At 38.6% G+C, this 24,946-nt stretch overlaps 3 protein-coding genes across 3 annotated transcripts; all 3 read right to left on the reverse strand.

Moving 5' to 3' along the window:
• Positions 1-870: 870 nt before the first annotated feature.
• On the reverse strand, positions 871-10,374 carry LOC116293313 (neural cell adhesion molecule 1-A-like). Its single transcript, XM_089040591.1, has 10 exons — positions 10,045-10,374; positions 8,780-9,031; positions 7,992-8,252; positions 7,491-7,745; positions 7,241-7,279; positions 3,793-3,933; positions 3,325-3,349; positions 2,506-2,746; positions 1,507-1,671; positions 871-945 (listed from the first exon to the last, which is right to left on the reverse strand). The coding sequence occupies exons 1-10, from the start codon at positions 10,199-10,201 to the stop codon at positions 871-873; spliced, it is 1,611 nt and encodes a 536-aa protein (XP_088896717.1). The 5' UTR covers positions 10,202-10,374.
• Positions 10,375-12,993: 2,619 nt separating this feature from the next.
• On the reverse strand, positions 12,994-16,852 carry LOC116287073 (uncharacterized). The gene is made up of 3 exons (XM_089040592.1): positions 15,293-16,852; positions 13,158-15,223; positions 12,994-13,072 (listed from the first exon to the last, which is right to left on the reverse strand). The coding sequence occupies exons 1-2, from the start codon at positions 16,850-16,852 to the stop codon at positions 13,400-13,402; spliced, it is 3,384 nt and encodes a 1,127-aa protein (XP_088896718.1). The 3' UTR covers positions 12,994-13,072; positions 13,158-13,399.
• Positions 16,853-17,000: 148 nt separating this feature from the next.
• LOC148905599 (uncharacterized) lies at positions 17,001-20,131 on the reverse strand. The gene has a single exon (XM_089040593.1). It carries the CDS (start codon positions 19,875-19,877, stop codon positions 17,001-17,003), a length of 2,877 nt encoding a protein of 958 aa, XP_088896719.1. The 5' UTR covers positions 19,878-20,131.
• Positions 20,132-24,946: the final 4,815 nt, after the last annotated feature.

Below are 24,946 nucleotides of genomic sequence, written 5' to 3' on the forward strand. Positions count from 1 at the left end.
AATCAATAATCTAGGTACAATAAAATTGTCATTAGATGACATGTTGCTTTGGTAACTTAAAATATACCGTATTTTGATCAGCCAGTCACCAATACTCCAAGGGTAATGCAGATTAGATAAGATTGCAGGAATCTTCAAACGTCAAACATAAGGCATAGACTTTCTTTCTTAATACTATATAAATTTTTAGAAAAAGTGTAATTAATTAATGCCTGCATTAGGTGAGACTGATACTTTAATTAAATAATATAAAATTAGGCCATCAAGACAAGTTGTATAACAGCAGTTGAAACATATAGATGTTTTTTTCTACCTATCATTCTGTTCAGAAAAACCTAATTTTTTTGGGGGTGACTAGCTTTTTTCAAATATATGCTTACCTAATATTTGAAATATACAATTCATAAAAAACTTTACTCGAACTATAAGATCATTAATGCGGTATCGGCTCAAAACGTTTTTGTTGTAAGGCCTCAAACGAAAGTGTTCAAAGACTCATATACTGTAACCAATGCGATATTCAAGCTGGTTGGTTATCAAAAATATGAATTTTTATTTATTTAAAAGCACACATTTCAGCACTGATTTTTGAAAAACGAATTTGTACTTCTATTTTTTTTTTTTAAAGTTCCATTTCTTGTTTATTTTTAGCCTACAAGAAGGAAGGAAATTTGATTTCCAATTATAATGGACTTCAGTTGGCGGGATTACCGTGTTCCCAAATATTTGCATAATCAATTAACGTAATAAGTTTCAATATACCCAAGGCAGCCAAGATCGTCCCTGATCACCGCTGTCAACTCCATCTTCTTCTTCGTTACTGTTTTGGTTATCAGAGGTTTTTGGATCTTGATGGTTTATTAACAAACTTCACGGAAATTTTGGGTTGGACAAGTCATCTGGTATATCGTCACATAGTGGTAGTGTTACATCAGACGATTTATTCTAAGGAGAAAAATAAGTATTACCAAATAATATAAATGTAAGCAAATCTCGTTTTTCACCAAGTGAGTTATAGGCTCCCAGGTTCGGGTGTTTTGTATTGCTCAGGGTAAGCCTCAATTTCATTTAAACTATTCATGCTTTCCAGGGACGCCGGAGGGGGAGGGTTGGGGGACTCTAGCCCCCCTAAAAAACTTTACTCGAACTATAAGATAATTAATGCGGTATCGGCTCAAAACGTTTTTGTTGTAAGGCCTCAAACTGAAGTGTTCAACGACTCATATACTGTAACCAATGCGATATTCGAGCTGATTGGTTATCAAAAATATGAATTTTTAGTAATTTAAAAGCACACATTTCAGCACTGATTTTTGAAAAACGAATTTGTACTTCTACTTTTTTTAAAAAAGTTTCATTTCTTGTTTATTTTTAGCCTACAAGAAGGAAGGAAATTTGATTTCCAATTATAATGGACTTCAGTTGCCGGGTTACCGTGTTCCCAAATATTTGCATTATCAATTAACGTAATAAGTTTCAATATACCCAAGGCAGCCAAGATCCTACCTGATCAGCGCTGTCAACTCCATCTTCTTCTTCGTTACTGTTTTTGTTATCAGAGGTTTTTGGATCTTGATGGTTTATTAACAAACTTGACGGATGTTTTGGATTGGACAAGTCAGCTGGTATCTCGTCATTCAGAGAATTTAGTGGTACATCAGCCGATTTATTCTAAGGAGAAAAATAAGTATTACCAAATAATATAAATGTAAGCAAATCTCGTTGTTCACCAAGTGAGTTATAGGCTCCCAGTTTCCGGTGTTTTGTATTGCTCAGGATAAGCCTCAATTTTATTTAGACTATTCATGCTTTCCAGGGACGCCGGAGGGGGAGGGTTGGGGGACTCTAGTTCCCTTTATAGGTTACTATCAATAGACGTCACTTCCGGTAATAATTGAGTTTTGACGAGGGTGAGGGGGACCAATTGACGTTCAGTAGCTTGGAAGGGCTTGGAAGTTGTATGTGTGTCTTAATTTTTGGTGTTAGGCAATAGAAATAGTCAGATAAACTACTTTTAGAACTGTGTTGAATTGTTTTGATTTTAATTTGCTAGTTGTATATCAATTACTCCCCATTCATCTCCAACGAAAGGCAATTATTTTTCCGCCATGTTGAATTACTTATTTACTGTTTATAAATAAATATAATATAAACTTAATACAAATATAATATAAGCTTAATATAAATATAATATAAACTTCATAAACCTTTTTCGGCTCTTCTCGGTAAATGAATCATAATAAAATACTGAACAATCCAGTTCTTTCAATTAACGAAGACCCCAGAAGAACCCAGCAGTCCAAAATTTCGAAGGCAGAAAAACTTTAATGCAATAAGTATGTTGCAAATGCCCTTTAAAAGCACTGGAACAATGAGTAAATGAGTCTGTAGTAAAGAAACAATGACAAGAATAATGATATACGAACTCGAATATGGTGTATTTAAAGTAATCCGGACATGTTCATTGTAATTTTATTATTTTCCTAAAAAATAATGCAAACCAACCTTTTTGTTTTTGTTGACTTTAGCATACACGGGTTCCACGTTAGATTTCACTTTCTTGGAACTGGATTTCTCATTACGTTTTGGTTCTTGTACTGTGTTAGAAGTGATAACTGGTTTGTACCCAGTCTCTTCCACGGTGGCATAATCAGCATTGCTTGCAGATGTGTGAGCTACGCTTTTCACTCGTATTGCATCAACTGGTTCTCCATACGGACTCTCCTCCACCGACTGGTTTTGTTTTCTAACAAAGTCGTAATGTTTTATGTAGTGAGTCAATAAAAAAGTAGTAACCAACATAACTAACTATTCGTCAATCAAATCAACCAAAGCCTGAATGGACCTTTCTCAAAAGTATCGTGAATATGAGCCTAACATAAAAATACAAAACCTTTTTCCCTATCGAATTTGTAGCATTTCTTTTGTATTTCCATGACGTTATCCTTGCATTCATGATACTTTTAAAAAGGGTCCATTTTTAATCAAGTGATTAATCAGTTAGTCGCCAACCAGCCAACCAATGAAACCTAAGTAATCGATGAATCAAATAAATAAAAAAAGCTTTTAAAACTTGAAGAATCCTAGTCAACTACAATGTACTGCGCGGGCAGAAAAAAATGAAATGCTATGCAATGCGCTTTTTTTTCTGCCAGGAAAAATGGCGGTTTGTAGGTGAACGTTGTGTTAACAATTCATGATTCGATTCGCTGTTGTCCTAGTCAGAACCATTAATTGTTCTAACAAAAAAAAAAAAACCCAGCCAGTTCACTACTATTACACAACGTCATATACTTATAAAAAGTAGAACTTGGCAGAACCTACAGGTCATGGGCTACAGACTGTGTACCTGGAAGCAAAAGAAAAAAATCACAGTTATGGTATGAAAATAGTTTTTTTTCACTTACACATGTGTTACATTCCCATTAGTTTCCCCTTATAAACGAGCAGTCGTGTTAAAATGAACCACAGTATTAAAAAGTGCACCTAGATACTGGTAAAAAAAGCGAAATAGCTTATAATGTTGACTGTTGCTGGATCTAAATCAAATATTCCTTAATATAGAATTTTTTACAACCATGGTCCCACTTTTTGACCCCTTGAGCATGCGCTTCTAAAGGAGCAGTAGCTCTTGAAGCTTGTGTCCAACCCTATTTTAATACTTTTGTTTTGGGTCACTCAATGCAAGCGAATTTGCAAAAGGTTATAGCACCTAGGTCGTAATATGTGGGAATTATTATTATTATTTGGCTTCAACTCCTGTAACGTGTACTATATTTATCACTCACTTACCCTTGTCCATGTCACGTTTTGACTTTTTCCGTTTTCTTGAAAAGAGAATAAAAGCCAGTATTAACCCAACCGTAACCAGAGAGCAAACGACCACTATGATTATGAGTAGCCAATCAGGACCAGAATGAAGAATGGATTCGTCTGAAATATCAAAGAAGCACAATCATATGTAGTCATGTACTTATAAGTCATGTACTTGATACTAAAATAATAGAATTGATTTATAATTAAAGAAAGCCGAAGTTACGATACTTTGTTCTGCGTTGTCGATACCCGGAGAGGCTGGCACTACCTTGTTTATGATCCCCTCATGTGTAGCTAGTCTCTCATCTTTGTGTGATCCCCCCTCCCCCCTTCTCATATTGATACACAAGACAATAATAATATATAGCTTATAGTTATAGTTATATATTTATATCAACTGGGTTATCTGTTCGCAGAGAGATGTATGCTAAGCAATGTGTATTGATAAACAACCTTATGTCTGATGCAAAGAAGCAATACTACTCTGATCTCATAACATCATGTGGATCTGATCAGCATCAATTATTCAAGATTGTTGATTCTCTCAATAAGTAAAATCTGAGAAACAATTTCCAACTACCAGCTCAGCAGATATTCTTGCTAATAATTTTGCTGATTTCTTCCAATCCAAGATACATGTAATCAGACAAGGCCTTTCACAACTGAGTACCAAGGTGACTAATCCGTTACCGGGTACGTTTCTAGCTCAAAGTAAGAACACTCTGGACGCCTTCACACCTGTTACATGTGAGGAACTGTCCTCATTGATAAAGAGGATATCTACCAAGTCATGCAGACTAGAACCACTCCCATCAAATATACTTAAAGAATGTTTCCCGCTTGTACTTCCAGTTATAACAGAGATTGTGAATGCGTCATTAGAAAGTGCTACAGTACCGGATTGCCTGAAATGTGCGTCTCTTCAGCCTCGTCTCAAAAAAACATCTTTGGACCCACGCGAATATAATAACTTTCGCCCAGTTTCTAACCTCAAACTTGTCAGTAAAGCAATTGAAAAGGTGGTTGCAAGTCAAACTAATCCACACGTATTGGACAATGACTTGGATGATCTTTACCAATCTGCCTATAAAACACATCACAGTACAGAGACAGCATTGATTAAAGTGCATAATGATATCCTTAAAGCTCTTGATAGTCAGAAATGTGTTATTCTTCTGCTATTAGATCTGTCAGCTGCATTCGACACCGTAGATCACCACATCTTGCTGGAACGTCTAAAAACAAGGTTTGGCATCGCTGGAAAAGCACTCAACTGGTTTAAATCTTATCTCTCTGGTAGAACATTGACAATCAATTTCCCCAATGGTGAATCAACAGTACGACCTCTTCCCTTTGGGGTCCAACAAGGGAGTGTACTTGGACCTGTACTATTGTACATTTCGCCTCTAGGAGACCTCATTAGGCGTATCATCTCTATGCTGATGACACTCAACTGTACATCACCTTTCAAGTCAACTGTGCAGAAGAAATGAATGTGGCAAGATCTAGGATAAAGACGTGTGTACGAGATGTCGATGCATGGATGACTTGAACAACCTCAAGCTTAATACAGACAAAACAGAATTGTTACTACTGAATGCATGCCATCGTCCTCAACCACCTCTGAAATCGCCGTCAGTATGTGGTGATGTGATCCACACAGCAGCTGAAGTTCGTAACATTGGAGCACTGATGGATTCAACTTTGTGTATGCGCCAACATGTCACGAACATTTGCAAAACATGCTTTTATCACTTAAGGAACATTAGTAGAATAAGAAAATATCTAACTCGCAAGTCTGCAGAAACATTAGTCCATGCACTTATTACATCTAGGTTAGATTTTTGCAATTCTCTCTTATTTGGACTACCAAACTATGCTATCGAACGTTTACAGAAGGTTCACAATTCAGCTGCTCGTATAGTAACTCTTACTCGCAAGTATGAACATATAAGACCTATCTTATATGATTTACATTGGCTACCAGTCGACGAACAGAGGATTAAATATAAGATATTACTATTAACATATAAGGCTCTTAATGGACAGGCTCCAGGATATATATCTGATCTAGTTAATATCTATAAACCTAGACGTACTCCTAGATCGTCATCAAGTAATAATTTAGCCATGACTAGTTATAATTTACGATCTTATGGTTATAGAGCATTTTATTATGCTGCTCCTTATTTATGGAATTCTCTGCCTCATGATATCAAGACTGCTGGCTCAGTTTCCAGTTTTAAGTCTTTAATTAAGACTTACGCACCTTTTTAAGGAGGCGTTTGCTTAAGTATAATTATATAGCCAATGTATATATATATATATATACAATTTATACTTGGATAAACTATTTTTAAATATACTTAAAAAACTCATTAATAATTCATGAAGTAAACACAATAGAAATCATGACCATGAAGGAGGTTTTATATCTCATATAGATTCGTCTTCATTTGCGTAAACTTTAACTTGGATTTTCTCTATCAAACTTGGTTCATCTCGTAAAGAATTCGGTACAGTATGAGAACATACATCAGGAGTTTTTTAAGCCGTTTAATAAACTCGCAGATCGTGTTTTATCGGGTCTAAAACCACTCGGCTACGCCTCGTGTTTTATACCCGATAAAACACTCCTGCTCGTTTATTAAACAGTACTTATAAGATAGATATTTATGTAATTCAATACGTTAGTGATACATAATTGTAAATTTTTATTCGTTTTTTTTTATAATTGTTAAGCACTATTGGGCTTTTTATGTAAATAGGGCAATATAGATAAATGAAGTTATTATTATTATTATCATCATCATCATCATTATTATTGTTATTATTATTATTATTATATAGCTTCAGTTGTCAACACCTAACCAAACTGGGCTTGCCTAACTCTTCTTGTGAATATATTGGCTTTCTTCCGGGCCATTTGACACAAGCGCTTGTTTATTGGTTTCGATTCTTGGGTAGGGTCACGTGTTGACCTTGTTGCATTCTAGTTACTCGCTTGCAATAGACCCTTTGCATGTGACATCAAAGGATCTCAATTTGGAGGACAAAACAAAAGAATTTTAATCTCCTGGGAATTGGAAACCTATTGGCTTGTGTGCTGCAAGAGGCCTATTTTATAAGTATTCCTTTGTTTTCAAAAATCATTTCCACTCCACCATATGTAACAAAAGGCAACTACTCTGACCAGCTAAATAATAATATAATAACATAATCTTTCTATATAGATACCATGAATAAGTTCCAGAAAGCTATTAGATTAATTTATACTGAAATAGTCGACTATGCTGATGCTGAAGTGAGCAACATCATACAATCCATCCATCCTTCTATCTATCAGTTGCTCAATACACATGCAATCCAGGCTATTGCAGACAAAAAATAAATGATGACCACTTTGATCATATAGTAAACATACCTTTTTTCTTGCAAAATGAAACGGATTTGCGTTGAAAAGCTAAAAAATTAAAATAATTGATATGACAAAAAAATATATAGTCAACCATATAACCCCCTGACAGCCCTTGAAACGCCAACCAATCATCAACCATATAAATAAGAAATCAAGCAATCTAGAAAAATAATGAAATCAATAAAGCAAGCAGGCAAGCAGGCAAGCAGGCAAGCAGGCAAGCAGGCAAGCTGAAAACGTTCTGGTAAAAACATACCTTCTACTGTTATTGAAGGACTTTTGACGTCTGCAACAACATTTGATGCCATACAGTAGTACTGTGATGTACTATTTTTACAGTCTTCATTTTGCACGAGTAACGTTCCATTTGCAGTTACAACGGTTGTATTTCTTATTTCGTCATACCAAATAATATTTGGTCTTGGGGTCCCTGTGGCTTTGCATTGCAGTGTAATGCTATCGTTCCTCATTGTAATTCGATTGTCTGGATGATCTACTATAGTTGGTGGTTCTGTGAATAGCGTATTTATAGATATTATTAGTTATACGTTTATATATTTAGGTATAAGTTGCATTGAAATACTGTAATTTTTCTACTTTTCAATTCATTAGAGTGAAATCTGCTGCATAAATAACTAATAAATAAAAATAAATTGATGATCCTAAATGAAATTAAAGTTACAGCACGAAAAGTAATGCTTATTAATTGATAACATTACTAATCATTTTGAACTTTTTTATTTAGGATTTAACTTACGATAGATCGGTATTTTGAGGTATTTTGCCTTTTCTTGCCCATATTTGTTCTTTGCAATACAGCTGACAGTAAGATACGTTCCATTACTTGGTGTAGTAATTGTGACATTACCATTAGACGAATTTACCATTGTTATATTTCCTTGTTTGATGGAGTAATTTGCTGGCGGAGATGCGTCTGCTTTACAGAATACTTCAAATGTTTTATTTGCTGTTGCAAATTTCATATCCGTTGTCAGCTTTGTATTTATTGGTTGATATTCTGCATAGTAATAATGACAAGATAGCAAAAGTCACATGAGATCGGAAAGAAATTCTCAGGTTTCGACGCTAAGACCATTCGAGTGTTCAACCACCTGCCATGCTAAGCAAGGAAGCCTATATAAAAATGTTGATCTAAATAGCAGAAGGTACATACAGGTCTCTTCTGTTTACACTACCTTCCTCCCGGTTTAGCAAACTGATGTCTTTGCTATCTGATCATTAGCCAGCCGTACCTGATTTATTGATTGGAAACAATCAGCCAATCATCGATAGCGTGCAAGGCTGCATAAAAAGGATACCTGCAGCGTTTTTTTTCTGTAGATAATAAATTTATCTTGTATAATTTAACTTAAGGTGAAAAAAGACATTTCAAAAACGGTTTGTTTTCATTCGTCGGGCAGTTAGTTAACTTCATTTCCATTTTCAAAATATAGATGATGATATCCAACAAATCCCTCTCTTCCCCCCTTTACGATGATTCACAACATATCATGAGTGATTGCATTTTGCTATAAAGTCGCATACCTGTTACTTTAACAAACGTATAATTAGTCTCCTCCCCAAAACCATTTGACACATGACAGCAGTACTTTCCTCCTGATGCTTTACCAGTAATGCTGAATGACGTCACACTGGAATTAGCCATTGCTCTGTTCGTATCCTTGCGTATCCATGTATAATTGGGTGCTGGATGTCCAGAGGCATTACATCTTAATGTTATTGAATCTCCTTGTTTTCCATAAAGGTGCGAGGTCAGATAGTTGATACGAGGCAAAGCTACACATAGAAATAGAGAGAGAATAAATGTGAGATTTTGCTCTTGCTGGCTGAGCGTAACAGTCAGGATTGGCAAAGTTGGTGACAATTTTTCATCAAGCCAGGTTCCGAATGCGCCATACATACCAATGCAAGAAACGAGGCCAAATTGATTAAAGCAAGTTCGACTACATGCGTTTATCTTTTTTTTTTTTGCCGAGCTTTCGGAAATGTTTACTGCCGTCCATTTTGAAGGTAATGATAAAACTGATGAGTAGGATTTGGTGTCGTACGTGAGTAGGGTTGGTTCTCTCCTGTGGTTTGAGGGTTTTTCCTCCGGGTTCTGCCATTTTTCCTCCCTCCACAAAAATAAACTTCTAAATTCGAATTCAATTCATTGGCTGCTTTATCAATAGACCTCTTCGGCTTTGACGTAATGTTTTCCCATTTCAGGCCACGTGTCATTCCCTAGAGTATCATTAATTATTTGTTTAAGGTTTGTGCTCGGTTGCACATAAGAAGACACATGAATATGGATACAGCTCAAACAAAGAATCTTATTCTCAAGGGAAACATTACTCCAAGCCCAATAGGTCTATTGCTTACTATCAATCACGTGACTTTCTGGAGTTGACTGGGAGGCAAACAAGCTGTTGACTGAGGGGAAACTAGCGGATGTTAAGTCAAAACATGTCAATACAAGTCTTCAAACTATTGTATTTGACTATTTTCACGATATCAAACCAGAAAACAAGAGATCCAAACAACCTCCAAGATTCTACAAGCCATCAAAAACGCAGCTATTATCGGAAGTGACGTCTATTGATAGCAACCTATTGGGTGGCAAAACCAGTTAGGTAATACGCAGCTTACCTAGGATTTTTAACAATATTGCATTAGACGACTCACAGATTATTCAGTCCGTTTGCACTTTAGGAGAAGTGTTATTACTTTGATGTTTTTGATGTCAATTTAATTGAATTGGATTGAATATATTTAGTTATTCCATACAGCGGTCTGGGTGCGTTACTCACCATATATGAAGAGCATCGTGCATGCCTTTTCTGATGGTTCACCAATACAAATAACCTCACAGCAATATGATCCACTTTTTTCTTTTTCAACATCATGGATGATAATTGTTACATTCGATTCACCGATAACAGAGAAATGAGCATCCGTATTATTCATTATAAAAATAATATATTTGGGTGTAGCATGGAGTCGTTGGGCTATCTGTTTATTGTCGTAAATAAGTGTAGATCGAACAAATTTCTGGCTGCAATCATAATGCCAGTTAATATGAACAGTAGATCCAACATGTCCAAACGTTTCATTCGAAGGTTTTGAAATCCACTTTAACCCATCTGTAGGACACAATATTTAATTATCAGCGGAAAATTACTTTTCAAATTTACAATTTTAACTTCATTATAAACCCATCTAAAACATCAATATATCGTACATACTAGATTTTAATTTTTTTAGGAAACAATATTTTCAAACTAATACAAGGGAGTCTTTTACGAGCATACGTAAGCTGTTTTCGCATGGTGGAGCCTCAAGATCGAGAACCACATACTTATTATGAATTGGGAAAGTTTGGAAATTATAACATAATCACATATTGAAGTTTTTTTCCACCTCCTGGCCAATAACCACCTGATTTGGAAAGCAAATATTTTAAGATCAAGATGTATGACCTCAATAATGAATCTCATACTAAAATAGTTTAAAATCCTTCTTTTTCTTTGGCAAAAAGCTCTGAAAAACATTTTTCGTTTACACTTTTAGTTTTCCCCTAACTCTAGAATGATATCTTTACTTTCATTTTCACCCCCTGACCATGTAAGAAATTTAATAAGAGCCCACTAAAATGCTGGTTGTGATGAGCCATGAGCCCTTGTAACCCAATTCTCTTGTAATTTTTTTCTGTTAATGAGCCACAGCCCGATGAACATGATTTGAACTTCGCGCCAAAACAATAGAACTGTCCCGGATGTGTCCACCAATTCTGTGCGATGGCCAGAGAGCAACTGCAGGCTTTAGAGAGTACAGAGTAGATAGCTGAGAATAATCAATTGTTTGATCACTTGCTCCAGCCATACATGGAGTAGGCAAGTGGTAATGACCGTATGGGATTTGGTGATTTCTTTCGCATAATTTCGTAATATATTAAAAGAGGGGGGGGGGGGGGGGGGGGAGAAAGAAATCAAAACTAAGTTACCATGCCCACATCACCCCACATCGAGCGCTATGTTTGTATGTTTGTTTGTTATTGTTTGTTATAATCCGCTATTTCAAGAGAGGAAGGCCGAGGGAGGAGAAAATGACATGCTTAGTAATTAGGAAAACTTTATATATTTCTAGTGTATAACGTGCCGAAATAAAAATGATACAATGTTGTTATGATTAGCTATGTTATTTCTTAATCATACCTGACAGGTTAATACAGGATTGAAGGCTGATGCAAATAAAAATAAGGCTGAAGCTCAGTTGAAAACAGTTCATCCTTTTTACCTAAGTAAAAAAAGCAGGTTGATAAGGGTTATGTTGCATGTTATATGTTGCATGGTGAACCCATTTTTTATTTCACATATTAAAATACAAGACTGTATTAACTTACAAGACCATTCCCGAACGTATATATTTACTAATAAAAATAGCTGAAGGATTTGACCTCAGGACGACTCTCTATAACCATGCAACTCCATATTTCAACTATAATTCTACATGCTTTTTTACAATATTACTTTAAGTGTTTAGTAATCTATACTCAGTGGTCTTCCTTCCACTCGTATGGGCTAAGGTATTGGCATTATGCCTCTGCGCTTGAGGAAAGGATACTACACCCATAGACAAAAGCCTAACACTTAAAATCCATAACCTCAAAACTCCATCCCTTAAACTCCGTCCCTTAAACTGACCAATTCCACGAGAACATCAGAAATGTGATTGTTTTCAGCCAACCTTGAGCCCGAAATGGTTTAACGTTCGACTGCACCGAGGGGATGAACCCATGGGATTCTCGCCGGGGAGATGAAAGCCTTGCACAATTAGCGGGAGGATGACTGTGCCAAAGAGCTAATATTCAATGGTATTCAAGAATCGCATATCCTCTCGGTACTTTTAGTGTTCTAGGATATTCAAGGTGCATATCATACTTGAAGTATGCCTGTAGTATTCACGATGAATACTAACACATACCACACGTACCAAGTATTACTGGAGTATTCACAATGGTATACTTGTCATATAAATATTCTAGAGTATGCAGCTAGCACACACTCGAAGTTTCTGTAGTATTCAGATAGAATACATAAACCTAACAACTGATTATCAATGGAGTATGCTTACTGGTATATGTCAATATACAGAATGTATTGTATTTGATATTTCATTTTGTCGACAATTGATGTTAAAAAGGTAGCATTCTGGTTCAAAACTACTTACTACAATGTTTTGGTGTTCCCCTTTATGTACTGCAATTACCATACCATAATATGAACTTATTTAATGTTTATATGTTTTTTTTAAATGGTGTTCACCTTTATGTACTACATTACAATTAATGAATATACCATAATATGAGCCAATTATATATATTGTGTAATATATACGAGTGCCCGTGTTGTATCAGATATACAACCACAACCACAAGCCGAAGGCGAGTGATTGTATATCTGATACAACACGGACACTCATATTGTATATTACTTATGAAACGTCTAGTTGTATACATTCATGTTCTAAAAATTGAATTTGTTTAAGAAAATTGGAGTTAAAGTTTATGCAAATCAGGACGATTTTGTATCAGAAATACAACCTCCTCCACAGATGATGATTTTTATTGTGATTTCCTCATTAATTATTCAAGAGATTATCAAAAAGATTCATTGAGGTCAGTAAGCCAAAGGTATTTCACTTAATTGAAAACAATGCTTACTGTAGTCTCCAACTACATAAATAGTCGAGCCTTCGTACACATTGACTCCAACATACGTATTTATTAGCTCCAGCTTGACAATTGTTCGACAATTACACGGAAGATTGTACGATTCGCTACAACAAACAACTTATAATTAATAAGCTTCACAAAAAGGGGCAAATTAAAAAGGAAAAAGAAAAAAAAAAGAAAACTACTTACAAGTTAATGATGCACGCTCGACTGATTCTTGATGTTAAATATTTATGGCGCCTGCGGGGCCTCTAGTCTGCGGAAATTCTTAATCTTACACGCTCCCCCGCCAAAGACTATTCTGGGTCTTTTCTGCCCATCTAAACACAATCATTTACTAAATTACTTAACACTTTTTAACGTCTCTTGTAACTTAATTATAAACAGTTCAAGTCTTGAATGCTTTCATTCCTTCGTGTTCACTTTTGTGGCTACTCTTTCTTCTGCGGACTGCTTCTTGCTTGGTCCTCGGCTTCAGTCTTGGTCTTCAACAATTCTTCTTCTAGCATACAAAGCTTTCGCACGTCTCGGCGGTACTCTCCATCGGCCGTCCTCACGATCACTTGTCTTACAACTCCGTCGTTATCCGGCATTGTCTGTTGAATCAATGCCTTTGGCCATTGACCTCTTGGGGTATTCTTGTCTGCTAAGAGGACTAAGTCGCCAACCTTGAAATTAGCTTTTTCTCGTAGCCATTTCTGTCGCTCTTGCAGCATCGGCAGGTATTCTTTTGTCCATCGCTGCCAAAACTCGTTTGCTAACAGGTGGGCGTGCTTCCATCTTGCTTTATATTTGTCGACATCCTTTATCTCGTCTGGGGGTAGGGATGTGTTCTTGCGGAGTAGCAATATGTGGTTTGGTGTGAGTGCCTCTAAATCTCGGGGATCACTTGAGACGTTCGTTATGGGTCTGTCATTCATGATCTTCTCTACTTCTGTTAAGAATGTGTGAAGCGTTTCATTATTTACAAGACGCTCTCCTAACATGGAGTGTAGAATTCTTCTGACTGATCGGATAAGACGTTCCCAAACGCCACCTTGGTGACTCGCTGCGGGAGGATTGAACTTCCACTGTACATCTCTTTGATTCAGCTCGTTCTGTATCCGATCTTGGTTCCACGTCTTCATTGCTTTGATGACGTCTAACTCTGCTCCCTTGAAATTAGTGCCGTTATCACTGTATATGATTCTTGGGGGTCCACGTCTACTAACGAAACGTATCACTGCATTGATAAAACTATCAGTAGATAAGTCTTGTGCCACCTCGATGTGGACTGCTCTGTACCTTAGGCACGTGAATATGCAACCGTATCGCTTGTTCAAGGCAGGATCTCTCTTGGATCTTGTATTTGGTCCAATTTTGACGTACAGCGGTCCAAAGTAGTCTAAGCCGACTGCGGCAAACGGATAGACTAGTTCTTGTCCGTCCGAAGACGATCTAACTTCAGGTAGTGGAGCTGTAATCTGTTCTCCCATCCTAGCATTCTGACGCCTGCATTCGTGGCACTTGCGTAAGACTCTTCCAACCGACGACACTCCACTTATTATCCAAAAACGTTGTCGTATCTCGGCTAATACTTGATTGGTTCCAACGTGACCATTGCGATAGTGATAATGACGTATTATCAGCTCTGTTACTGGATGTTTTCCAGGCAAGATGATGGGATGCTTCGCATCATAGGACAGATGTGAACGATCTAATCTCCCTCCTACCCGAATCACTCCGTCTTCTAAAATTGGCTTCAGGTGGATGAATCGTTCTTTAACTTCCTTGCTCAAGATTCCTACTTCACTGTCTTGAGTATTTAAGAACGACTCCTTCTGGATGAATCTCGCGCTTCTTCTCTCCGCTGTTTCAACTTCCGAAACTGACAAGGTCTCCTGACTGGGTCGCAAGCTCTTGGCGCTGTCGCGCTCAGCTTTACGCGGCCAAGCTTCAATCAACTTACGAACAGCTCTGATGAGCCATGCAACTGCTCTTCTTAGCCTGTTCCAGGTCGAGTACTTGCGAAACAGTGAGTCCCAAAAGTCCTTCTGCAGCGTCGTTGCTCCGACTGTCACTTTCTCCTTCTTAACTCCTTCATCCGTTTCTGACAATGTTGCCGATATCTCTGGTGGCTGTGGAGGCCATTCTTCTTCTTCCGTCCACAAAAACTCTGGTCCTTGTCTCCATATCTGCAGCTTTCTTGATTCCGTTGCCTTGATCCCTCTTGAAGCATAATCAGCTGGATTAAGCTCGGATCTTACGTGTTTCAACTGTTCTGGAACCGATTCTTGTCAAATAATGGCAACACGATTTGCGACGAAGGTGGTACATCTTCTCACTTTGTTGAAGATGTATCTAAGAACGATAATAGAATCTGTCCAATAACTGACGTTGTCAATCCTGAGTCTTCTTTGCAACGCTCTGACAATCAACTTATTCATCTGAACAAGCAGGGTTGCGGCTGTAAGTTCCAGCTTGGGTACGGTCATTGTGCTCTTCAAAGGTCTAACACGAGACTTTCCCATCACAAAGCTACAATGAATCTGACCTCTTTCGTTTATCAGTCTCAGGTAGGAAACCGTTCCGTAACCATGTTCTTGTGAAGCGTCAGCAAAATGGTGGAGCTCCGCCCTCACTACAGTACCAAAGTTCTTTGGTTTGAAGCAACGTGGAATACTTAGATCTTTCAAACTTGCAAGTCCTTTTTTCCATTCTATCCAACTGGCAAGTATATCTGGTGGGAGATTCTCGTCCCAGTCATATCTCCTATGGCAAAGTTCTTGATTTATTTCTCTACCAGGTAGGAGAAGAGGGCTTGCAAACCCGAGGGGATCATAAACAGTTGCAACTGATGACAGGACGCCCTTTCGATTCTCCGGATGTGCCTTGCTACTCGTAACTAAGTTAAAGGTATCTTGTTCTACGTCCCAGTGGATTCCCAGGGCTCTATCTACAGGTAGACTTTCTGACGCTAAATCTAAGTCCTTGATCGCTGGTGCGCGTTCCTCTACTGGAAATTCTGACAAAACTTGGCGATGACTGGACATCCACTTTGTTAACTTGAATCCTCCTCTAGCTAGCAAGGTCTGTAACTGCTTGCTCACTCGTATAGCTCGATCAACATCAGCAAACGATTTCAACAAGTCGTCAACGTAAAAATCTTTATACACAGCATCGATGGTCTCTGGCATGAAGTCGTGCTCGTTGTCCTTTGCGGTTCTTCTCAGTGCATATCCAGCGATGCTCGGCGATGATGTTGCACCAAATATATGTACGAGCATTTGGTGAACTTTGGGTTCTTTAGTTAAATCTCCGTTTGGCCACCATAGGTAACACAATGCGCCGCGGTCCTCTGGCACTACGTGGACTTGATGAAACATTCTCTTAATATCTGCTGCCACAGCAACTTCGTTCACTCTGAATCTTAGGATTACTTCAATCAACGGACTTGTATTCTCTGGTCCTTGAAGTAACTGTTCATTCAACGAAGTACCTCCACTCTTGGCGGCGCAATCGAACACTACTCGCGGTTCCTCTGGTTTCCTCGGATGCCAAACTGCATGGTGAGGCAAGTACCATACTGGTTTCAGGTTATGGAGTTCCTCTTCCAGCACTTCCCTCGAAGAACCTTCACTTTTGTACTTTTCCATGACTTGATTGTACTTCTCTTTAAATTTTTCATCTTTCTGCATCCTTTTCTTCAACCATTCTAATCTCCTTTCCGCGGTCGCTCGGCTATCTGGAAGAATCGGGCGATCTTGACGAAATGGAAGTCTTAATTGATAATGTCCGTCAATTAACTTTACTGATTTGTCCATAATATCTTTCGCTCTGTGGTCTTCGATGGACATACCTTCATCTGCGTCATTATAAGAGTTCCCGAACTCGTCGTTATACATGCGTTCTATTTGAAGGTTTAGCTTCTCGTGTTCGGTGCTAGTAAGACTCACATTTACTTGACTTTCTGTAAATTCTACTATAGGTCCATAGACAGTCCAACCGAAGGGGGTTTTCACCGCAAAAGGCTCTCCCTTACCCCCTTCTCTTCTATCCAGTTCTTTCTCTATAATATCTGGACGGTCGAACACCGATGAGAATGGTTACCCTTCTTCTGTCGATTTCTCTTAGGGTAAGATCTTTAAGGTGCGGCCATTTCTTTATTTCTTCATTGGTCGCCACATGCTTCGGCAGAACAGGAAGATGTCTCGTGGTCAGTACGTTCTCTAAACGGAAGTGTGCGTCTCCAGCCAAAGATTCTACTTTTAAGTCTATTTCATATCCGCATTTCCTTTCCTGCGAACTGACGGTAGACATCGTAAATCTTGCTTGCCTCTTGGTTTTGATCTCTAATTCGTCTATTAAGCTCTCCATACAGAGGGTTGCGTCCGAACCACTGTCAAAGAATGCATATGTGATGATCTGCTTGTCACTCTGAGGGGTGCTGACCTTGACAGGTACAACCTTGAAGCATACTTTCGGTCTGCAAACTTCTAGTGCGCTGACTGTGACGGGATCACTTGGCTCTACTGCTATAGCATTTGGGCAGACGGTCGAAGGCGTTGACTGACTAGTTGTCTTTACTGAGTTTGTTCTTTCCTGACTCCCTGATGTCGCCTCTCTTACTTGTACATTTCTTTCGACGCTCTTCCGAGTTGAATTGCTGTTGTCTTTCACGCGATCTCCTTCGCTGTCTTCGATGTGAATCAAGTAGTGATGCTTCTTACCGCATCCTGAGATTCTACACTTGAATCCCTTTGTACACGACTTGGCGCAGTGTCCTTCTTCAAGGCAGGCTCTGCAAAGACCGTGTTGCTTCACCGTCTTAAGACGATCTTTTAGAGAAGAACTTTTGAATTTCCAGCATCTCCAAACTCCGTGAGGTCCTGAACATTGTGGGCATTTGTGAGCGATCGCAGATGGGCATTGGCTCTGATCTCTTTGGACGGCTGCTAAGGTCGTGACTTTATATCTTTGGTCAGATCTTTCTTTCTTTGGATCTCTTCTTTCCTTTTCTGTCGTCGAGGAAGTCACCCTTAGTTCCTGTCCGTATCTGTTGTTAATTCTGTCCGCTGTATTCTTAACGAACTGGACGAAGTCTGCATACTCAGCTCTGCCCTTTATCTTGATAAGATCTCCAGCTTTGTCGGCCCATTTCCTCTTTAAGCCTTCGTCTGGCAGTTTTCTCATCAGCATGACTATGGTCTCTTCGTTGTCCAAGCGACTTGAATAACTGAAACCCATGTTAGTAAGCACTCTCCTTGCGTCTTCCAGCTTCCTCGCGAACTCCATCAGGCTGCTAGCGTCAGCTCTTCTGATCAGAATCTCTTTCAGTCTCCTGACGTGAGATTCAGCTACCATGTGCGGCTGTCCAAAGTTCTGATGTAGAGTTCGCCACGCTTCAACGTATCTTTCGCATACCGGGAGGTTCACGCAGCTTCTAATTGCTTCCTTCGCCTTTCCTACGCATTGTGCTAGTAAACGGGTAAGTCTCTGCGACTCGTCCGACACTTGACTTTCGATGTTATCCTTGAAATTCGTAACGAACTCTGCGTACTCCAGGGGGTCTCCACTAAACTTCATTAATTCCACTTTCGGTAGGGACGGACCTTGTTTGATTGCTTGCGCTATCGTCGTCCAAGCGTCTACCATGGAACTTTCTCTGGGTAGTGATGGAGGGGTATACGAGGGACGAAACTCTGTCGGCGTTGGATTTTGAACAGCTGGAACATACGGCGACGCCGATGCTCTCAGCGCCATCCCTTGGCTCACTTGCGGCGAGCTAGTGAGTTTCTCTGTAAGGGTAACGGGTGTCGACGCCATTTTCGGGCTCGTATAACAACAATTAGTATAAACACTGGGAATGGTGTGGTGACACGATGGAAGTAGATCAGGAACCTGCATGTGCGTACCTTTCATCGCGAATTCACTAGTCACTACAGGTACGAAAGTTTTCTTGGAATACTGGTCCTCTCTTTTCAATGGGGATTGAGGCCGTGGGCGGCTGAACTGGGGCGTAATCTCAATGTGGTTCTCGCTTTCCCAACGGGAATGTTCAACGTTTTCTTCCGTAACGTATTGTTCTAGCATCAATTCTAGAGCAGCCTGCTTCGCCTGGGTTTCCGCGTCTATCAGCTCGATTTTTCTGCTAAGTTCTGCCTTTTGCTTCTCTATCTGCTCCATTTGGCGATCTAAATCTTGTTTCTGCTTCAGCGCATTTACTCTAAGTCTCGCTTCTTCCATAAATTTCGTTTTCTCTTTTATACTAGACGAACTAGAAGCACGACTGAATCCAGATTCGGATGGGGACTTTGGTCTTTGCTTGTTGGCTCTCCACTCATTCAACAAGTTTTCTATCTGCCACTTCATGTCTCTCTGGTTTTCATAACTATCCATTAACAGTGTTCTCCTCTCTTCGTCATCTTCAATCTCCATACATATCTCGTGGGCATCGACAAACTTCCTGAACGCTTCATTGTACTTTTGGACACTATCTTCTAGTGTTACCACGTCGACTTCAGGGCTCTTCATCAATTCTTGTACTCTGTTCCAATTCTTCCTCAGCTCTCCAAGATATCCTGATCTACTACGTCTATACCGAATCGCTCGTTCGGCTCTGACTTCTTCTTCGCCAAATTTCTTTGGTTCTCTAACTCTCGAAGATCTTCTAACATCGGGCTCTCGTTGTTCAGCACCAAAACCAACTAAATCTTGCGTTAATGATGGCCATGTCACCTTTTTTCCACCATTCTCTACGCTTGGTTTTGCTGACATTGCTCCCTTAAATTCTTGGAATTTCTGGTTGGGCTCCCTGTGTCGCACGTGCGATTCTTCATGTACTTGCTCGTGGACTGATTTTACTCTCTCAAATCTCTCTCTTAAATCTTCACCAAATTCATCCAAATCTCTTCCATCCTGGTCGTACATCTTCTAGTTTAGATAATTTCGGCGATTTCGATAACCAAAGTCAATGATAAATGACATGAACTTCGAATGAATGTAGTCTCCAACTACATAAATAGTCGAGCCTTCGTACACATTGACTCCAACATACGTATTTATTAGCTCCAGCTTGACAATTGTTCGACAATTACACGGAAGATTGTACGATTCGCTACAACAAACAACTTATAATTAATAAGCTTCACAAAAAGGGGCAAATTAAAAAGGAAAAAGAAAAAAAAAAAGAAAACTACTTACAAGTTAATGATGCACGCTCGACTGATTCTTGATGTTAAATATTTATGGCGCCTGCGGGGCCTCTAGTCTGCGGAAATTCTTAATCTTACACTTACTTTAAGTTCAATTGTTATCTAATAGAGCACATGAATAAAATTAATATTGGTGCCACTCCACTTCACAGCCCAATTTTAAGATTTCACTATGAAAGTGGTTATTCACTGGGCTGTGAAGTGGAGTGGCAGCAATATTTATTCATGTGCTCTATTAGATAACAATTGAACAATTGAACATTATAAATAATGGCACTATTAAATAGTCCAAAACTATAGATGGTTAAAGTGATCCTACTTTAGCTGTTGAATTTGTGAAAATACTTTTGATCATATATTAAAAGGTTCTAAGATGGACAACACCCACTTCTTGTAAAACAATGCTTACTTTAAGTTTCAAATGTTATCTAATAGAGCACATGTATAAATGTAGCTGCCACTCCACTTCACAGCCCAGTTTTAAGATCTCACTATTCAATTGGTCACTCACTGAGTATGTAAAGAGCTTAAGATCTTTCAACATTTATAACGGCACTATTAAATAAATAGTCCAAACAGTTTAATACTCGGTAAAGAATAAGCTTACTGCATGGGATGTAAAAGTCTGTGTAATCAATGTCTTGACAATTACCCACTAGCTACAGTTTCATATTTATATTATATTTATATTAATAAGTATATTATGTATTTTTGGTTCCCTTAGTTTCCTCGGTTTCCTCGGTTTCCTCGATTTCGCAATGCCGAATCTTTACACTCTCTTCAAAATGGCGGAAAAGGAGTGTCATAACCAATATACGTTTAAAATTTCAAATAGACTGACATGGCAATTTAAAATAAATTGAAAAGATTCATTTTTACTTACAGCTAGGTCATGCATATTCAGTCTTCTTATTCTCTCAACAAATAAGGCATAAATACTACTGGAAATTGTGAACAAAGGTAGCTTTGCTCTCTCAACTACTAGCAAAATGTAGCAAAATGTCCTAATTTGGTTAGCGGTTAAGACACAGGGAACCCAAAAACATCAATTGTTGAGCCAGCGTCGATGGCGGTCTGCGGTTATTTTGAATGCTCTTCGTCCAAAGGTCGATTTTAGTCTGTGTAGGAAAACAGACAGCAGATAAAATGGGTGTTTTTGCAGCTACAGACGCCGCTCCACTTCTTCTTCGCCGATCACATCAGATATAAGACCAAGTTTGTTGTTTTTCAAAAGAAATCAAGTTCAAATTCCAGTAAATCGAACCATATTTTTATAGTCTCAGTCGCCGTTTGTCCTCAATGGTTGAAACGTAACTCCGACTTCCACGAGATCTCACAGTTGTCTTGTCTTCTCTACAGAAATGAATAAGTTGTTCAACTATCTTAATAAGCTATCAAAAAAGCTTCAGCAACACTCAAATGCACTGGATTGACTTTCAAATTCACAAAAGAAGGTATTTGAGGCTGTTTTAAAGTTAGTGACAAGATCGTTGATTTTGGCGCCATCGTGAGATACTGTAACGTAAGCATGATGTCCAACACGATAACAGAATACCACTAGAAGTATCGGTAAGTTAGAGGAATAAATTTTCTTGATCAAAATGAAAAATACGCAATTTACGAAAGAAAAATTCACGAAAGAAGGCCAAAATTTCATAATTTCTGCCTAGAGAGATCAGGCTACATTACGGTAAATCTCAGTTTAAATTTAATTTATTCCAGAGTGAAATTCCACCTAATTGAATGATTTAAGACTCAAGGAAGAGCCAAAAGGAAGGTATGTAATTTATGATTTAACCATCTATTTTATTTTGAGTCCTGCATGAGTCAAATTATACTGAAGATCAGCTGAACTATATATATATATATATATATTTAAAGATAATGGCTGTGGCCACACTTGGGCGTTTAACTATAGTTTAGCAGTAGTTTAGCTTAGTTAAATGACGTAATACAAACTATAGTTATACTCTTTCATATATGGTTAAACAACTTTGAGGTCACACATGTGAGGTTTAACCATAGTTACACCAAGAACGACTCACACTTCTGTGACTTATCAGTCAAAACACGAAAATGGCTGACAGAAGAATCTTGAGGATTATTCTCCTGTTATTCAAGCAAAAACGAAAAAGGACGAAATTTTTTATTATTTAAGGGTTATTCAGTCATCACGGCGATTTAGATTGCTTACTATTTCAGTTATCGCACCTTTACTAAGACGTAACCGATACTCGCAGAGTGTGGATCCTTCCAAGACCTCAGTTCTGGTTCAATTCTATGCTAAATGAGTGTGTGTATGAACATGATCCGTATTGGCAACAGCAATTTCGAATATCAAGAAGTCCAAAAAACCTATACCTTAAAGAAAAATGTGAAATTAAAGGAAAACACAGACTACCGTGTGCTACGTATACGTTTTGGAGGGACTGATTTAATTGTCCCTTTATTGGCGCGACATACTTATTCCACTTACACAAAATAACCGAACCTAATTGGTCATTTTTTTCTTAATAGAATCTATACCATGGGTTGTACCTTAGTTTAACTTGGTTTAAGTTCCATTGTTTTACCTTGACGACCAGCATAGCAACTAACAATAGTTAATTAAACAGAAGAGAGGTCACATTGGTTTTGAAGTTAACAATTGTTAGAATTGGCTGAACTATAGTTAAACGCCCCAGTGTGGCCACAGCCATTGTTATGGGCTGGTTCACATTTCAACATAAGCATACTATGTACTTATTGACTGAGTGGGAGGGCCGTACGGGAAAATATTTGGCTCGAGGTCATGTCGTACGGACCGAGCTGCGCTCGGTCCGTACAAATGACCAAGAGCCAAATATTTTCCCGTACGGCCCGACCCAACTCAGTCAATAAGCATTTTATCATATGACCCAATTCTTATCGTAAAAAAAGGCTGAAAGATCTTGCTAAACTTGATAAATACAGCGCGCGTAAACAAGAACCAATAGGAGAATTCCTTTTTATTTGATTGAAATGAAGCCATTTAACAGTCACTGTAAACACGAGGCACATTTCAAGAAGTAAAATTGTTTTTAATACATTGAAAGTTTTAAGTTGTTTTAATACACTTCGCAAATAGCTATTTGGTCAAAAGTCGGGAAAAAATAGCAGCTTGGGAACTCAAGAATGTCTATGTCAACTCTAAGTATTTTCATGGACAAATTTCAACGTTTTTAGACTTAGTTAGTCTTCTTCATCTGACTCGATCATAAAACGACGTTTCTTGGGTTTGACCAGACACGAACTAGAGCTTTCTTCATGGCCTGAAAGAACAAGATGCTGAATGTTCAATACTCCAATGTTTGCTCCCCCAAAAAAAGAACCTGCAGCGGCAGTTGAACTTGTAGTCGGTTGCGCTGGGAGACATGATTGCTTGCTGCTGGCTTCGTGCTTGACGTTCTCAACACCACTCAGTATCTTCGACATGTTTCGTTGTTGGCTCTCAGAGGCAACCGCATAACTGTCGAGGCTTTTAAGGCTCTTATGGCCACTCAGTTGAGCGACAATGTTGTGTGGAACACCAGCATCCAGGAGTGTTGTGATACCAGTTTTACGTACGGAATGGTTGGTAATTTTACTGGCTTTTGACTTCGTGAACTTCAAATCTTTTGTTGCTTGAGACAGGAATTTCCCATCGGTCTGTTTAGGAACCAAACTTGATCATTTGGCATCCTTCTATGATTTATAGCAAGAAAAAACGGACTTTCTGGACTTTTGGCTTCTTCGGGACGCCTGTAAACAAACTGCTTATAGCAGGCCACAGGACATTTCTTGTCGCCGCTCTCATAAGCTCTTGGTCGGAAAGCTCTCTGGTGTTCATTTTCATCGCCATGTCTGGTTTTAGTTTCTCTTTCTTGGAACCACTCTACATACTCTTCGCCATTTATTTCATCTTTCTTCAAAAGTACGTCTCCAAACTTCAGCTGTCTCGCTTCGTGTCGTGCTCTATGACCAAAATGCAAAGTAATCAAGAACCACATAGTACGGGAAAGGATCTCTGGATCATGGACTCCAAACTCGTTTTCATTAAAAATAGCATCAATATCTTTGCTTGTCAGAGGAGCAGTAGCATTTGGCTTGTTTCCTTTGCCCTCTTTTCTTAATTCTCGTCGTCTGGACATCAAGGCTTGTCTGGAAAGCTTAAACTCTTCATCTTTTAAGACGTTTACTTTTGCATTTTTATCGTCGAGGTATCGCTGGATACTTCTTGAGAAGGACGACATTGTATCAGGTTCGTACAAAGTATTGTCTTTCTTTTTTGCCTTTATGTAAAAGTTGGAAAGAAGACTGTCAAGTTGAGGCGGAGGGATATTCTCAATTTCTCTTTCTTCACCACATTCTTGTAAAAAGCGTTTCAGTACGTTCATGTCATACTTAGTTTTGTTGATTGTACTTGTTTTCTGTTGGGCTCGGATGTATTTCTGTATTTCACCGTCATTGAGCAGATTTGACTCAAAATATGTCGCTTGCTGAGCCAGTTCAGTGTCAGATATCTCGTCTGGATAGTAGAATTCGCTTTCGTCGTGTTCGCTTAAATTGTCAGTCATTTTAGCTTCTTTTTAAATGAAATTTAATGGTTACATCCGAAGAGGGCCGGACGGATTTTGAGCAGGGCCGGACGGGTTTTTCCGGCCCGCTTACGTCAACCCGTCCAGCCCCCATCACGTGACTTTTTCCAATGGTTTTATTAGAGCGCGCGAGCAGGGCCGTACGGGTCATATGATAAATAAACATATGCATAAGAAACATAGTACTATT

Source organism: Actinia tenebrosa, unplaced genomic scaffold (genome assembly GCF_029948245.1).
Source record: "Actinia tenebrosa isolate PJP-AT-01 unplaced genomic scaffold, QUT_ActTen_1.0 PGA_scaffold7__59_contigs__length_16204524, whole genome shotgun sequence".
NCBI lineage: Eukaryota > Metazoa > Cnidaria > Anthozoa > Actiniaria > Actiniidae > Actinia > Actinia tenebrosa.

Excerpts from the sequence above, each read along its gene's own strand:
- LOC116287073 (XM_089040592.1), bottom strand. The coding sequence starts at position 16,852 with ATGTATAACGACGAGTTCGGGAACTCTTATAATGACGCAGATGAAGGT. Across the intron at positions 15,224-15,292 it reads TTAGATACATCTTCAACAAA|TTGAAACACGTAAGATCCGA; the intron begins GTGAGAAGATGT and ends GTTCCAGAACAG.
- LOC116293313 (XM_089040591.1), bottom strand. The coding sequence starts at position 10,201 with ATGAATAATACGGATGCTCATTTCTCTGTTATCGGTGAATCGAATGTA. Across the intron at positions 8,253-8,779 it reads TACGTTTGTTAAAGTAACAG|AATATCAACCAATAAATACA; the intron begins GTATGCGACTTT and ends ATTACTATGCAG. Across the intron at positions 7,746-7,991 it reads CCTCAAAATACCGATCTATC|AACCACCAACTATAGTAGAT; the intron begins GTAAGTTAAATC and ends CGCTATTCACAG.
- LOC148905599 (XM_089040593.1), bottom strand. The coding sequence starts at position 19,877 with ATGTACGACCAGGATGGAAGAGATTTGGATGAATTTGGTGAAGATTTA.